The 17,231-nt window shown below is 50.7% G+C and overlaps 1 protein-coding gene across 1 annotated transcript in view; it reads right to left on the bottom strand.

The window, feature by feature from the left end:
- The window catches only part of vac14 (vac14 homolog (S. cerevisiae)), a 398,888-nt gene extending 383,828 nt beyond the window's left edge, over positions 1-15,060 (bottom strand). Inside the window, exons 1-2 of the mRNA XM_085992023.1 lie at positions 14,839-15,060; positions 544-711 (exon numbers count right to left, since the gene is read on the bottom strand). Coding sequence (XP_085848149.1) covers positions 544-711; positions 14,839-15,060 — 390 coding nt within the window. The remainder of the gene's footprint in view (positions 1-543; positions 712-14,838) is intronic.
- Positions 15,061-17,231: the final 2,171 nt, after the last annotated feature.

Genomic DNA, 17,231 nt, shown 5'->3' with positions numbered 1-17,231 from the left:
AGGGAGAAGAGAAGCTGCAGAGCCCAGGGATTTGAATCCTCAGCAGAGTGTGATTTGGCCAGGCCATTTCAGCTTCATTTCACCAGTGATCCCTCACTCAGTTCATTAACAATAAAAGGGAAAAAAAACAACTGTGAAGGAGAGGGAGGGCGGGAGATGGGAAAGGCTGTAATCAGGATGGTGCCAGCAAGGTGTGTTTTTTCCCTGTTGTGACCGCTTTCTCCACCCCCACCCCCCTTGCTGGTGACCACCCCCACGATGCCTCCCCCCCTCCATTCCGTATTATCTAGACAGGTACGACGAGCAGGACAAAATGGCAAATGTACAGAGCTTGCTTCAAAAATAATTCCCTACTATAACTAACCCTCACTCCCACCTCAATATTGCAGTATAGCATTCTTGCCACCACACACTCCTGCAGGTCAGTTTTTAGCCACCTAGACGATGAATGGTTTAGTTTGTCCTTTTAAATAAAGATTATAAAGAGACTAGATCCATGTTGGCGTGCTGGCTGTTCTGGTTTATCAATAGGTACATAATTACCTTGCTAAGACCGTTGAACAGTACATTGAAGTGAGGAAGAACCGAGCCCCTGGCCACCTTCACAATGTTGTACAGGGCCTCGCACGCATAATAACGCAATCGGCTATCAGCATCGTTGAAACACGTCAAAACCGGTTCAATCAGTTCCTTCAGATACAAACCAGAATCCTGCAGGGAAAATATATACACATTGAACAAACATCAACAGGGGAGACCACATGCACACTTTAAACATGCATGATTTAACACTAACTTTCTGATTTCCTCTTCTGGTGGCAATTACATGAAGTTCCACAGGACTAGATGTCCTCTGGTGCCTCATCAAGCTGGTCTTCCCTCGTGTGCGAGTGTGGATAAAGTGTCCCATCAGCACAAGCTTGGGAACTCAGACTGATCTTTCCCCTATCCACCCTAGTTCAGGGGAACTGAGGCCAACTGTAGCTTACCAAACTGCGGCCTCGGCTGAGATGAGGTAACATAGCATAGTTCCAGGAATTCAACTTGGGATCAGGTAATACAGCGCAGACCAGTACGCGATTCTGGGACCTCTGGGTCAGTCAATGGTGCTTGTGACAAATGATTCATTGGACTGCCCAATAAATTGCACTTTATCCTAGTTTTACATTCACCTTCCCTCCCTACATAAGACAGTACTACATCCACACCCTATTCCAGTATCTCATAGTCCACCCACCACCACCCCAGTGCCCTGCCTGCCTCCCACTCTCCCTATATATCCCATTATATCAACCCCCAAATATCCCAGGATCTTCCCCCACCCTCCCTATACCTCCCAGCATCAGCCCCACCCTCCCTATACCTCCCAGCATCAGCCCCACCCTCCCTATACCTCCCAGCATCAGCCCCACCCTCCCTATACCTCCCAGCATCAGCCCCACCCTCCCTATACCTCCCAGCATCAGCCCCACCCTCCCTATACCTCCCAGCATCAGCCCCACCCTCCCTATACCTCCCAGCATCAGCCCCACCTTCCCTATACCTCCCAGCATCAGCCCCACCCGCCCTATACCTCCCAGTATCGCCCCACCCTCCCTATACCTCCCAGCATCAGCCCCACCCTCCCTATACCTCCCAGCATCAGCCCCACCCTCCCTATACCTCCCAGCATCAGCCCCACCCGCCCTATACCTCCCAGCATCAGCCCCACCTTCCCTATACCTCCCAGCATCAGCCCCACCCGCCCTATACCTCCCAGCATCAGCCCCACCCTCCCTATACCTCCCAGTATCGCCCCACCCTCCCTATACCTCCCAGTATCGCCCCACCCTCCCTATACCTCCCAGTATCGCCCCACCCTCCCAATACCTCCCAGCATCAGCCCCACCCGCCCTATACCTCCCAGTATCAGCCCCACCCTCCCTATATCTCCCAGTATCGCCCCACCCTCCCAGCATCAGCCCCACCCTCCCTATATCTCCCAGTATCGCCCCACCCTCCCTATATCTCCCAGTATCAGCCCCACCCTCCCTATACCGCCCAGTATCAGTCCCACCCTCCCTATATCTCCCAGTATCGTCCCACCCTCCCTATACCTCCCAGCATCAGCCCCACCCTCCCTATACCTCCCAGTATCAGCCCCACCCTCCCTATATTTCCCAGTATCACCCCACCCTCCCTATACCTCCCAGTATCAGCCCCACCCTCCCTATATCTCCCAGTATCACCCCACCCTCCCTATACCTCCCAGTATCAGCTCCACCCTCCCTATATCTCCCAGTATCGCCCCACCCTCCCTATATCTCCCAGTATCACCCCCACCCTCCCTTCCTACATATATCTCAGCTTCACTCTTGCACACATGCTGTTTCTATATCCAAAGTTACTGCCGAGGCCATTGCTAGCAAAAGCTACAGTAACTGGATTCAATCCAGCTGGGATTGAAGTCTGAAAGATTTATAGGATAGCAAAATACTGCAGATGCTGGAAATCCAAAATAACAACAGAAAATGCTGGAAAAACTCAGCAGGCCAGGCAACATCCGTGGAGAGAGAAATAGAGTCAATGTTTCGGGTCAAAACCCTTTGTCAAGACTGAAAAAGCACAAGAAATGAAACAAATTAAAAGGCCAGTTTGGGGGTTGGGAGAGAACAAAAGAGAAGTGAAGAGACATTAAGAGGTATTCAAAACAAGACGAGATGGTGATAGGACTAGTGGAGACAAAAGACGGCTCTAGATTAGGTGTGAAATGCGCTGGCAGAATGGGAGACAGCTGCCATGTGGGAGAGAAAAAGAGGGGAGGGGCAAAACAAAGGTGTGGATAAAAAATAAAAGTAAAAATGTAATGGGGGCCGAGGTTATGATCTGAAATTGTTGAACTCGATATTGAATCCGGAAGGCTGTAAAGTGCCTAATCGGAAGATGAGGTGCTGTTCCTCGAGCTTACGCTGAGCTTCCGTGGAACAATGCAAAAGCCCGAGTACGGTGAGGTCTGAGTGGGAATGGGGCGGTGAATTAAAATGACAGGCGACCGGAAGCTTGGGGTCATCCTTACGGACTGAACAGAGGTGTTCCGCAAAGCGGTCACCCAATCTGCGTTTGGTCTCCCCAATGCAGAGGAGACCACATCATGAGCAGCGAATACAGTATACTAGATTGCAAGAAGTACAAGTAAATCGCTGTTTCACCTGGAAAGGGTGTTTGGGGCCCTGGACAGTGGGAAGGGGGGTGGTATAAGGGCAGGTGTTGCATCTCCTGCGCTTGCACGGGAAGGTGCCGGGCGAAGGGGAAGGGGTGCTGGGGGTGGTAGAGGAGTGGACTAGGGTGTCTCGGAGGGAGCAGTCCCTACAGAATGCTGAAAGGGGAGGGGAGGGGAAGATGCGTTTGGTGGTGGGATCACGTTGGAGGTGACGGAAATGGCGGAGGATGATCCGTTGAATGTGGAGGCTGGTGGGGTGAAAGGTGAGGACAAGGGGAACCCTATCGTGGTTCCGGGAGGGAGGGGCAGGGGTGAGGGCAGAAGTGCAGGAGATAGAACCGACACGGTCGAGGGCCGTGTCAACCACGGTAGAGGGGAAAAGGAAGACATGTCGGAAGCACTGGTGTGAAAGGTGGCATCGTCGGAGCAGGTGCGGCGGAGACGGAGAAACTGGGAGAATGGAATAGAGTCCTTACAGGAGGCGGGGTGGGAGGAAGTGTAGTCCAGGTAGCTGTGGGAGTCAGTGGGCTTGTAGTGAATGTTGTTCAATAACCTATCCCCAGAGATGGAGACGGAGAAGTCGAGGAAGGGAAGGGAAGAGTCGGAGATGGACCATGTGAAGGTGAGGGAAGGGTGGAAATTGGAGGCAAAGTGAATGAAATTGTCTAGTTCCGGGCGAGAGCAGGAAATGGCACTGATACAGTCATCAATGTACCGGAAAAAGAGGTGAGGGAGGGGACCCGAGTAGGAGTGGAACAAAGAGTGTTCCACATATCCCACGAAAAGGCAGGCATAGCTAGGACCGTTTATAAGATCATCAGGTAGGTTATCAAAAGGGCAGAGAGCTGGCGCAGGAATGATGGGCTCAGTGAGAACACAAAGAGACAGGCCACTGATCCCAGCAGTGAGGGGGAACTGATTATAAATGGAGAAGTTTCCCAGCTTAACACCAAGGAGATAGAATTCAGCTCATCCCCCATCATTACCAGTAAGTGATCCCAGTACAGCTTCCACTCAAATCTCAGTCTTAATCCTAACATTTGAGGAACTAAAAAAAATCTCATGATGTAAGAATTCTTTCCGTGCACAGAATGAGGTTTATTTATCCATTAAAATTCTAAACAATCATCTGTTATGATCTTTCATTTTATGACCTTGGATCTCCAGTAATCCAGGACCCAAACACGATTAGCTCTGAATTTTTGTTAGAGCTTAAACTGTGTACCACTAAAAAGAGCTTGTTTTTGATCGTCCCCACCCAACTGCTCGACAATGTTCCCTTTAAGCTGTGCAGCCAAGCAGCGCTCTAGGTCCCGTGCAGCCGGCTCACCTGCTTTTCACTGGAAAAACCGCACATGCGCAGTATTTTAAAGGGGCTGTGCAGCTTGTTAAAGGGGTCGCACTGCCCCAAAAAAAGAGGAAACATTGCTGCTCGGGTCTCACGGTGGCCTTGTGTAAACTGCCTGCCTGATTGCCACAGTATTGTACTGTAATTCCACGGGAGCAGGCAGACAATTACAACTCTCGGAAGTATTGCACACACGGAAACAGTTGGAAATGCGGTGGCCCAAATTAAATTTGCAACTCAATCCCCATGCTCCAGACAGAAGGGGAGGGTCAACTTCTTCCAGGTATTTCCACCATTAACTTTTTTTTTTTATTCGTTCATGGCATGTGGGCGTCGCTAGCAAGGCCAGCATTTATTGCCCATCCCTAATTGCCCTTGAGAAGGTGGTAGTGAGCCAGCTTCTTGAACCGCTGCAGTCCGTGTGAAGGTACTCCCACAGTGCTGTTACGGAGGGAGTTCCAGCGACGATGAAGGAACGGCGATATATTTCTAAGTCAGGATGGTGTGTGACTTGGAGGGGAACTTCCAGGTAATGGTGTTCCCATGCGCCTGCTGCCCTTGTCCTTCTAGGTGGTAGAGGTCACGGGTTTGAGAGGTGCTGCCAAAGAAGCCTTGGCGAGTTGTTGCTGTGCATCTTGTAGATGGTACACACTGCAGCCACAGTACGCCGGTGGTGGAGGGAGTGAATGTTTAAGGTGGTGGATGGGGTGGCGATCAAGCGGGCTGCTTTGTCCTGGATGGTGTCGAGCTTCTTGAGTGTTGTTGGAGCTTCACTCATCCAGGCAAGTGGAGAGTATTCCATCACACTCCTGACTTGTGGTGGAAAGGCTTTGGGGAGTCAGGAGGTGAGACACTCAGCGCAGAATACCCAGCCTCTGACCTGTTCTTGTTGCCACAGTATTTATGTGGCTGCTCCAGTTAGGTTTCTGGTCAATGGTGACCCCAGGATATTGATGGTGGGGGATTCGGCAATGGTAATGCCGTTGAATGCCATGGGGTGGTGGTTAGACGCTAGCTTGTTGGATATAGTCATGGCCTGGCACTTAAGTGGCAGGTAACATTCGCGCCACCCATCAGCCCAAGCCTGAACATCATCCAGGTCTTGTTGCATGCGGGTATGGACGGCTTCATTATCTGAGGAGTTGTGAATGGTGCTGAACACTGTGCAGTCATCAGCAAACATCCCCACTTCTGACCCTATGATGGAGGGAAGGTCATTGATGACGCAGCTGAAGATGGTTGGGCCTAGGGCACTGCCTTGAGGAACTCCTGCAGCGATGTCCTGGGGCTGTGATGATTGACCTCCAACAACCACAACCATCAACTGAACAATTTTATGGGTAGGTTTATTGTTTTTTTTTCAGAATTGAATTTTTTCTGTATGTTTGGTAATATAAACATCCAGCTGTGTACACTAACCTGAACAACTGAGAAAATGCAGTGAAAAACAATGAAATAATGTGAATTATTTAACATGAGTACACAGTTTGCAGGCACTTGCTGGTTCACGCTTTGAAGGAAAAAATTGTGGACTTGGATTGGTTTGTTTTGTGCCAGTTGCTTATCAGTCATTGGTGCATCTTGCTCCCGTTGATTCTTTCCCGGTTAGTCATTGGATATTTAATTGATAACTTGACGAGCAATTATTTGAGCCAGTCATGGTTTTTGGCTAATAGACAGATGGCCCGGAATACGCGGTCCTGATGACGGCGAACTGGCAGTGTCAGTCGTCATTTCGCCTTTGAAACTGACTGGATCTTCAGGATTTGGCGCATGCCTTTGAAATAATTGACTTGGACACACGCTAGATGTCGGAGCTTTAATTACCCTAGTTGATACTCCACAAAGGAATTCTCAGGTTTGGAACACAGTGGTGATAGTTTGCGGCTAATCTGGTCCATGTTACATTTTTGGGCGTTATGCTAGTTTTTAGGCTCAGCATCACTAACAGCGCCTGTAAGCGGACTCTGTGTCCCCTATGATCTGAAGTGTGCCCTTTCCTGCTCAATATCTAGGTAAAGGATAGCAAGACCCAGCAATTCAACAGAGAACCTGTATCGCTATACGTTCTGCCATGCAATTCTCCTCAACCTCAGTAGGCAGAACGAGGAAACACTGCACCAGACTGAGCTTAAGCTTGATATACCTATCAATTCATCCAATGAAAAGCGACGAGTTAAGAAAGTAACTATAGGTTTTTATTGGCTAAATAACAGAGCCCACCCTCGTGGGTGATCGGATCCAACAAGGAGGAATACCAGCCAGTCGACCACCTTTATACCTGGGCAGGTAGGTGGAGCCATGGGCGGAGTCAGCAGTGGTCAGCCCAGGTATAACAACGTGACAAGAGGCGACCTCGTATAGTGATACTCTATGGTTATCACTGTTCACACTGTTGTAACGATATAACAGTGATAACTATAGTGTAACGATAGTGAACGACAAAAGTGGTTTACCACATTCACCCCTTGTTTAGATTTGAGTCCGGCAGGGTGATGTGTACTACCAGTTCTGGTATGTCAGTCTGTCCGGAGGCCTCGTAAGCCTTTCCGATCGTCGCAGCGGCGGTGTTGCATTCTCCGGTGGTGATGCTGGTGTCTGCATGGTCGGCAAGGGCTCGTGGGGTTCCGGCATACCGTCTACCTGAGCTGGAATCGTGGGGGGGGGGGGGGCGGTGAAGGTGGTGTCTCCGGAATGCCCGAGGGTGCGAGGTCTCGCAAGGAGACTGTGTCCTCCCGCCCGTCTGGGTATGCCACATAGGCGTACTGAGGGTTGGTGTGCAGGAGGTTCACCCTCTCGACCAGGGGGTCCGTTTTATGGGCCCTCACGTGCTTTTGCAGCAGGACGGGCCCCGGAGAGGTCAGCCAGGTTGGTAGTGTGGTTCCCGTAGTCGACTTCCTGGGGAAAACAAACATTCATTCATGGGGGGTGGCGTTAATGGCGGTGCAAAGTAGTGACTGGATGGAATGCAGCGCTGCCGGGAGGACTTCCTGCCAGCGGGAGGCCCTTAGACTTTAAGGCTAAGAGGACGGCCTTCCATACAGTCGCGTTCTCTCTTTCCACCTGGCCGTTCCCTCGAGGGTTGTAGCTGGTGGTCCTGCTTGCAGCAATACCTCTTGCTAGTAGGAACTGGCGGAGTTCCTCGCTCATGAAGGAGGAGCCCCGGTCACTATGTATATAGTTTGGGAACCCGAACAAGGCGAAGAGGTCGTTCAGGCATTTAATGACCGTGGTACTGGTCATGATGTCTGGGCAGGGGAAGGCGAAGGGGAAACGGGAGTACTCATCAACAATGTTGAGGAAGTACACATTACGGTCAGAGGACGGGAGGGGCCCCTTAAAATCGATGCTCAAGCGCTCAAAGGGGCGGGTGGCCTTGATCAGGCTTGCTCTGTCCGGCCTAAAGAAATGCGGTTTGCACTCGGCACAGGTCTGGCAGTTCCTGGTCATGGTCCTGACCTCCTCGATGGAGTAGGGCAGGTTGCGGGCCTTAATGAAGTGGTAAAGTCTGGTGACTCCGGGGTGGCAGAGGTCGTTGTGGAGGGTCTGAAGTCTATCAATTTGCGCGTTGGCGCATGTAATTCGTGATAGAGCATCAGGGGGTTCGTTCAGCTTACCTGGCCGGTACAAGATATCATAATCATAGGTGGAGAGTTCGATTCTCCACCTCAAGATCTTGTCGTTCTTGATTTTACCCCTCAGCTTGTTATTAAACATAAAAGCGACCGAACGCTGGTCGGTGAGGAGGGTAAATCGTTTGCCTGCCAGGTAGTGCCTCCAGCGTCGTACAGCCTCCACAATCGCCTGGGCCTCCTTCTCGACCGACGAGTGTCGGATCTCAGGGCCCTGTAGGGTCCTTGAGAAGAAGGCCACCGGCCTCCCCTCCTGGTTAAGGGTAGCGGCTAGGGCGAAGTCGGATGCATCGCTCTCCACTTGGAAGGGGATGGACTCATCCACCGCGTGCATAGTGGCCTTGGCAATGTCTCCCTTAATGAGGGAGAAGGCAGCGCACGCTTCCTCCGTAAGGGGGAAGGATGTGGACTTCATGAGGGGTCTGGCTTTGTCCGCGTAATTGGGCACCCATTGGGCATAGTAGGCGAAGAGCCCCAGGGTTCTCTTCAGCGCCTTTGGGCAGTGGGGGAGGGGTAACTCCATGAGGGGGCGCATTCTTTCGGGGTCGGGGCCGATGAGTCCGTCCTCTACTACGCAGCCGAGGATGGCAAGGCGTGAGGTGTTAAACACACATTTCTCCTTATTGTAGGTGAGGTTCAGCCGTTGGGCCGTACGGAGGAATCTCTCCAGATTAACATCATGGTCCTGCCGGTCGCGGCCGCAGATGGTGACGTTATCTAGATAGGGGAACGTGGCGTGCAGCCCGTTCTGGTCAACCATCCGGTCCATCTCCCTTTGGAAGACCGAAACCCCGTTGGTGACGCCGAAGGGAACCCTAAGGAAGTGGTAGAGGCGGCCATTCGCCTCGAAGGCGGTATACTGGCGGTCCTCAGGGCGGATAGGGAGTTGGTGGTAGGCCGACTTAAGGTCGATGGTAGAGAATACTCGGTATTGTGCAATCTGATTGACCATATCAGATATGCGGGGAAGGGGGTATGCGTCCAGCTGGGTGTACCGGTTTATGGTCTGGCTGTAGTCGATGACCAGGCGGTTTTTATTGCCGGTCTTAACGACCACGACCTGGGCACGCCAGGGGCTGCTGCTCCCCTCGATGATGCCCTCCTTCAGGAGACGCTGCACCTCAGAGCTAATGAAGGCTCTGTCCCCGGCGCTGTACCGCCTGCTCTTGGTAGCGACGGGTTTGCAGTCGGGGGTGAGGTTAGCGAACAGGGAAGGTGGCGGGACCTTGAGGGTGGATAGGCCGCAGGTGTTACGCGGTGGGCGGTTTAAAGGCTGCTGGTTGTCGACTGTGAGTGGGGGGAGGGGTCCGCCGTATGCTAGAGTGACGCTTTGGAGGTGGGATTGGAAGTCCAGCCCTAGTAAGACGGCAGCGCAGAGCTGGGGGAGGACGAGGAGTTTAAAATTTTTATACTCCGTGCCCTTAACCGACAGGGTCACGACACAGTAGCCGCTGATGTCTGTGGCGTGGGACCTCGATGCCATCGAGATCCGGTTGCGCGTTGGCCGGACAGTGAGGGAGTAGTGGCTCACCGTGTCTGGGTGGATGAAACTCTCCGTGCTTCCGCTGTCGAACAGGCAGGTCGTGGCGCGGCCGTTTACTTTGATGTCCATCATGGACTTGGACAGGTGGTGCGGGCGGGCTTGGTCCAGTGTGACGGAGGCTAGTGTGTGGCTCAGCGAGCTGCCGTAGTCTGCGGGTGAGGCGGTGGTCGAGTCCGGAAGCGAGGTGGCGGTCGAGCGTGGAGGGTAAAATGGCGGCGCCCACGAGGTTGGACAAAATGGCGGAGAAGATGGCTGCCCCCACAACTCACGAGGCACTGCTGGTGTCGGTTGCCTGGATCAAAGATGGCCGCCCCCATGACTCTCACGTGGGGATGCTGGCATCTGTGGCCTTGATGGAAGATGGCCGCCCCCACAACTCGCATGAGGCACTGCTGGCCTCTGTTGATCTCTGTTGGCCTCTGCAGGCCTTAGCAAAGTGGCCTTTCTTCAGGCAGCTTGAGCACGTCGCGTTTCTCGCTGGGCAGCGCGCCCTAGGATGTTTCGCCTGGCCGCAGAAGAAGCAGCCGGCGGCCCGATCGCGGGGGTCCGAAGTCGCAGCCGGTACCGGGGGTGGCGGTCCCGATCGGGTCCGGGACGCCGACGCAGAGGTAGGTCCCAGGGGCGGCGCTGCGAGGGGTATCGCGGTCGGGGTCGGTCCAGAGTCCCAGGGTCGCAAATTACTGTACCTGGAGTACGCCTCGAGGTCCCGATGGGCCACTTCTAGGGAGCGAGCGAGGGCTGCAGCTGTGTTCAGGTCAAGGTCCTTTGCTTCAAGAGGTCTTTGCCGTGCGTAGTCGGACCGCAGGCCTTTCACGAAGGCATCGCGGACATTATCTTCAGTATTTTCTGCCGCTGATACCGCTTTAAAGTCACAGTCCCTGCCGAGTGCTTGTAGTGCCCGTAAAAATTCATCTACCGACTCTTCTGGCTGTTGCGGGCGGGATCTTAGGAGGTGTCTGGCATACATGGAGTTTACCAGGCTCCGGTACTGTTGTTTCAGCAGGTTGATGGCGGCTTCGTATGTTTTAAGGTCCCGGATGAGTGCAAATACTTTAGGGCTCACTTGGGCGGTCAGAACTCTTAGCATGGATTTCTGAGGCACGCCGGATTCTCCCAGGTAGGATTCGAAACAGCTCAGCCAGTGTTCGAAGTCGAGGGCTGAGTTTGCTGCCTGTGGGTTTAGATCCAGGTACGGTGGTCGGAGGGCTCGCAGCCAGGCTGGCTGCTGTGGCTGTTGTAGCTGGGCGTCTGGCTGGTCGTTTGACTGGTCATTTGACTGCTCAAGTGTCGACATTTTAAAATTTAGCCAATAAAATTGATATACCTATCAATTCATCCAATGAAAAGCGACGAGTTAAGAAAGTAACTATAGGTTTTTATTGGCTAAATAACAGAGCCCACCCTCGTGGGTGATCGGATCCAACAAGGAGGAATACCAGCCAGTTGGCCACCTTTATACCTGGGCAGGTAGGTGGAGCCATGGGCGGAGTCAGCAGTGGTCAGCCCAGGTATAACAGCATGACAAGAGGCGACCTCGTATAGTGATAGAACAGTGTGAACAGTGATAACCATAGAGTAACGATATAACAGTGATAACTATAGTGTAACGATAGTGAACGACAAAAGTGGTTTACCACAAAGCTATAAGCTTATTCAAATTAAGCAGGTAAGTGAGCAGCATTCAGTTGCATTACAGTAATTATAAACATCATTATTCCTCTCAATTCAGCAGTAAAGATGCTTGCCGAGTTGTCTTTCAACTTCTGTACACAAAGGGTAGCAGAAATCTGGAACTCTCTCCCTCAAAAAGCTCTTGAGGTTTGGGGAGGGGGGCAGGGGGTGCAATTGAAAAATTCAAAACTGAGACCGATAGTTTTTTTGTTGGGTAAGGGTATTAAGGGATATGGCGCCAAGGCGGATAAATGGGAGTGGCGATACAGATCAGCCATGATCTAATTGAATGGCTTGAGGGCTGAATGACCGACTCCTGGTCATATGTAACATAACTAGATCCCTGAATCCAGCTCAGACCTCCTGCTATTGGCAGACTGACTTTTCAGACAAGTTCACCCACAGAGGCAACCTTCACATTTCTTTAAAGTTGTAAGAGAGACAAAAAAAACCTGCATTTCCTCGTATTTTAATTAAACAGTTAGGCATTCTTTGACAAAGACATAGTTGTAATTGAGCAGGATAGCTTGGGCCATTAAAATAATTACACATTAAACTTCCTACCGTGCATACCAGCCATGGAGTTACCAACTTACACTTGATGCATATTAAATGACCTTTGCTGGAACAGAAATGTGTATTTCTGTGCTCTGCAGACAGCTCACAGAAGCCAGTTAGTCATGTGTGTCTGAGGGATTCAAATCAATAATCTAATATAGACAAAATACATTCATCATCACACACTGAAGTCCACAAGGTCTCATTCCTGTAAGTAAACACAGCTTGAGCTCAGAGTTTAATTGCTGTTTGCAGAGGGATTTTGGATGCTGAAAGACGCTTATAACCTTCCAGCACCAAGTGGCAAAAATCACAGCCTGAAATGACTCTTTATTTTAAAAATACTGTTAACCATATTAAATAAAGACCTGCATTTATATAGCACCGTTTAAGACCATAGATGTTCCAAAGAACTTGCAGCCAATGAAGTACTTGTGGAAGTGTAGTCATTGTTGTAATGTAGGGAAACATGGCAGCCAATGTGTGCACAACAAGATCCCTCAAACAGAAATGAGATAAATGACCAGATAATCTGTTTTAGGTGTTGGTTGAGGGATCAATGTTAGCCAGGACACCAGGGAGAACTCCCCTGCTGTTTAACATCTTATCCAAAAGATACATATGAAATGTAACCAACAGATCTCCCATTGTGTTTTTTTTTATTCATTGATGGGATGTGGGCGTCGCTGGCTGGCTAGGCCTGCATTTAGTGCCCATCCCTAATTGCCCTTGAGAAGATGGTGGTGAGCCACCTTCTTGAACCGCTGCAGTCCATATGGTGTAGGTACACCCACAATGCTGTTAGGGAGGGAGTTCCAGGATTTTGGCCCAGCGACAGTGAAGGAACGGCGATACAGGTCCAAGTCAGGATGGTGTGTGGCTTGGAGGGGAACTTGTAGGTGGTGATGTTCCCATGCGTCTGCTGCCCTTGTCCTTCTAAGGTGCTGTTGAAGGAGCTTTGGCGAGTTGCTGCAGTGCATCTTGTAGATGGTACACACTGCAGCCACAGTGCGCCGGTGGAGGGAGTGAATGTTGAAGGTGGTGGATGGAGCGCCAATCAAGCGTGCTGCTTTATCCTGAATGGTGTCGAGCTTCTTGAGTGTTGTTGGAGCTGCACTCATCCAGGCAAGTGGAGAGTATTCCATCACACTCCTGACTTGTGCCTTGTAGATGCTGGAAAGGCTTTGGGGAGTCAGGAGGTGAGACACTCGCCGCAGAATTCCCAGCCTCTGGCCTGCTCTTGTAGCCACAGTATTTATATGGCTGGTCCAGTTCAGTTTCTGATCAATGGTAACCCCCAGGATGTTGATGGTGGGGAATTCAGCGATGGTAATGCCATTGAATGTCAAGGGGAGATGGTTAGAGTCTCGCTTGTTGGAGATGGTCATTGCCTGGCACTTGTGTGGTGCGAATGTTACTTGCCACTTGTCAGCCCAAGTCTGAATGTTGTCCAGGTCTTGCTGCATATGGTCAGCACGAGTCAGAGGGATCACTGTTGTAGACAGTGGGGGTGGGGAAGCAAAGCAAATGCTGGCGTATGTATTGAGGGGAAGGGTGAACACCTCCAGTAAAAGGGCTTGGAAAGAAGGTTGAGAAATCAAAGGGTCATCATAGAAACATAGAAGATAGGAGCAGGAGTAGGCCATTCGGCCCCTCGAGCCTGCTCCGTCATTCAATGAGATCATGGCTGATCATCCAAATTCAGTACCCTGTTCCTACTTTCTCCCCATATCCCTTGATCCCTTTAGCCTTAAGAAATATATCCAACTCCTTCCTGAATATATTTCATGAATTGGCCTCTACTGCCTTCTGTGGTAGAGAATTCCACAGGTTCACCACTCTCTGGGTGAAGAAATTCCTCCTCATCTCAGACCTAAATGGCTTGCCCCTTATCCTTAGACTGTGACCCCTGGTTCTGAACTCCCCGACCATCGGGAACATCCTTCCTGCATCTAGTCTGTCTAGTCCTGTTACAATTTTATAAGTTTCAATGAGATCCCCTCTCATTCTTCTAAACTCCAGTGAGTACAAGCCCAATCAACCCAATCTCTCCTCATACGTCATTCCTGCCATCCCAGGTATCAGCCTGGTGAATCTTCGCTGCACTCCCTCCATGGCAAGAACATCCTTCCTCAGATAAGGCGACCAAAACTGCACACCATACTCAAGGTGTGGTCTCACCAAGTCCCTGTACAACTGCATCAAGACATCCTTGTTCCTGTACTCAAACCCTCTCGCTACGAAGGCCAACATACCATTTGCCTTCTTAACTGCCTGCTGCACCTGCATGCTTACCTTCAGCGACTGGTGCACAAGGACACCCAGGTCTCGTTGCACTTCCCCTTCTCCCAATCTATTGCCATTCAGATAATAATCTGCCTTCCTGTTTTTGACACCAAAGTGGATAACCTCGCATTTATCCACATTATATTGCATCTGCCATGCTTCTGCCCAATCACCCAACCTGTCCAAAGCATACTGGAGTTTCTCGGCATCCTCCTCACAGCACACACGCCCACCCAGCTTTGTGTCATCTGCAAACTTGGAGATATTACATCTAGTTCCCTCGTCTAGATCATTAATATATATTGTGAATAGCTGGGGTCCAAGGACCGATCCCTGCCTGCCACTTGGAAAAAGACCCGTTTATTCCAACTCTTTGCTTTCTGTCTGCCAACCAGTTCTCTATCCAAGTCAATACCTTGCTCCCAATCCCATGTGGCTTAATTTTACATGTTAATCTCTTATGCGGGACCTTATCGAAAGCCTTCTGAAAGTCCAAATACATCAGTATCATCAGACTGGAGCGGATTAAATAAATCTGAAATAATCAGTTTACAATTTATTTTGAGCTGTTACTGCATCACATGGCGAACACGTTACCCACCTTGCCAAGAGCGATGGAGCAGGCGGCAAGGCCGATGAGCCCACCTTTACGGCTATGAGGATGCTGCGACAGTGCAAATTCTTGGGACAGGATCTGGATCACGTGTTTGATTTGCCCGATGTTATTCTGTGCTACGAACTCTCGCACCAACCTGAGAGAGGACAAAAATCTAGATTTGTTAATTGAACGGAACTGTTGTTCTTCCTCCCCTCCCCACCCCATTCCCTTCCTCCCTGAAGGTGTTACCTTCTCACTAGGGTATGGATTTACCATCTCCCAGTGCCCTTCAGTGCACCTGCCAAGTGACCGTACCTCATGTACAGGTCCACGCCAGAGACTTGAGCACAAGATCAGACACAGTTGCTTTAATGCCCTCTCCCTCGGTCCAACAGTTTTTTAAAAAATTCATTCCTGGGGATGTGGGCATCGCTGGCAAGGCCAGCATTTATTTCCCATCCCTAAGTGCCCTGGAGAAGGTGGTGGTGAGCCGCCTTCTTGAACCACTGCAGTCCATGTGGTGAAGGTACTCCCACAGTGCTGTTAGGGAGGGAGTTCCAGGATTTTGACCCAGCGACAATGAAGGATCGGCGATATATTTCCAAGTCAGAATGGTGTGTGACTTGGAGGTGATGAGGTGGGAGTTGCTGCAGTGCATCTTGTAGATGGTACACACTGCAGCCACGGTACACCGGTGGTGGAGGGAGTGAATGTTGAAGGTGGTGGATGGGGTGCCAATCAAGCAGGCTGCTTTGTCCTGGATGGTGTTGAGTTTCTTCAGTGTTATTGGAGCTGCACTCATCCAGGCAAGTGGAGAGTATTCCATCACACCCCCTGACTTGTGCCTTGTAGATGGTGAAAAGGCTTTGGGGAGTCAGGAGAGACACTCGCCACAGAATACCTAGCCTCTGACCTGCTCTTGCAGCCACAGTATTCATGTGGCTGGTCCAGTTAAGTTTCTGGTCAATAGTGACCCCCAGGATGTTGATGTTTGCTCACATTTACTGTCTCAGCTCACACACAAGTGAACTTACCAAAGAATGCTGGCCCCCATGGCCCCGTTTCTCAGCGGGAGCGACTCCCCCCAGGAGATGGAGGGAGAAAATACCAAACTGGGAGGAACGCTTCGATTTTTGTTCACAAGCACAAATGGAGCCTTTTACCATTGCTCACACCGAGACCTAAGGTACTGCAGGGGGGCTTCAGACAGAGCCAATGAGTGAGCATGCTTCTAAATAAACAGGCCTCCCGTCGCCTTCTCGAGAAAGTACCAGTGGTTTTTTCATCAAAGTAAACAGCCTTGATTTAAATTAACTTTTCGGGCTTCCATGTAAATGTCGTACTTGGGCAGCATTAGAACACTGTTGTGAGCAGCTTTTTGAGGAGACTTTCTGCATCAAGCGTACAGGTCATAATAGGAGATTCTCCTCCAGATTTTCAACCCGAGTGAATCATTCATGCCAGCTGCACCGAGTCGTATTGTCTCTACATCTAACAACAGATAAACAGACTTATGAGGACCCAGTCTGATTTCAGAGCCATTCACATATTAAAGAAAGAGGTCTTTAAAATTATGAAGGGGTTCGACAGGGTAGATAGAAGATGTTTCCACTTGTGAAAGAGTCTAACACTAGGGGCCAAGAGGTCAGAGTCAGAGGAAAGGAAATTTATGGGGAGGGAGCTTGTAGGGCTGGAGGAGGATGCAAAGGGAGGGTCAAGACTATGAAAGTATTTAAACACAAGAAGATTTTTTTTTTTAAATTTGCGGCATTGGGATACCAGGGGTCACTGTAGACCAGCAAGAACAGGGCGATGGGTGAGCAGGGCTTGGTGCAGGTTAGAGTATGGGCAGCAGAGATTTGGATGAGCTGAAGTTTATGAAGGGTGGATGATGGGAGGCTGGCCAAGGGAGCATTGGAATATTCGTCAGGAGGTGACAAAGGCACGGACAAGCATTTCAGCAGCAGATGGGCTGAGGTAGGAATGGGCAATGTTACAGATTGGAAATAGGCAGCCTTTGTGAGGAGAGCAGATATGGGGTCAGAGGAGGCCGCGGTGACGAGGAGGACGGAGCAGCTGAGGGACATCGTGTAATATCTCCAAATTTGCAGACGACACAAAGCTGGGCGGGAGGGTAAGCTGTGAGGAGGATGTCGGGAAACTCCAGTACGATTTGGACAGGTTGGGTGATTGGGCAGAAACATGGCAGATGCACTATAATGTGGATAAATGTGAGGTTATCCACTTTGGTGGCAAAAACAGGAAGGCAGATTATTATTTGAAGGGCAATAGATTGGGAGAAGGGGAAGTGCAAAGAGACCTGGGTGTCCTTGTGCACCAGTCGCTGAAGGTAAGCATGCAGGTGGTTAAGAAGGCAAATGGTATGTTGGCCTTCG

Source organism: Somniosus microcephalus, chromosome 6 (assembly GCF_052327205.1).
Source record: "Somniosus microcephalus isolate GS21.2 chromosome 6, FLI_Smic_1.0, whole genome shotgun sequence".
Lineage (NCBI taxonomy): Eukaryota > Metazoa > Chordata > Chondrichthyes > Squaliformes > Somniosidae > Somniosus > Somniosus microcephalus.
This window is presented reverse-complemented; position numbering and strand designations above follow the sequence as displayed.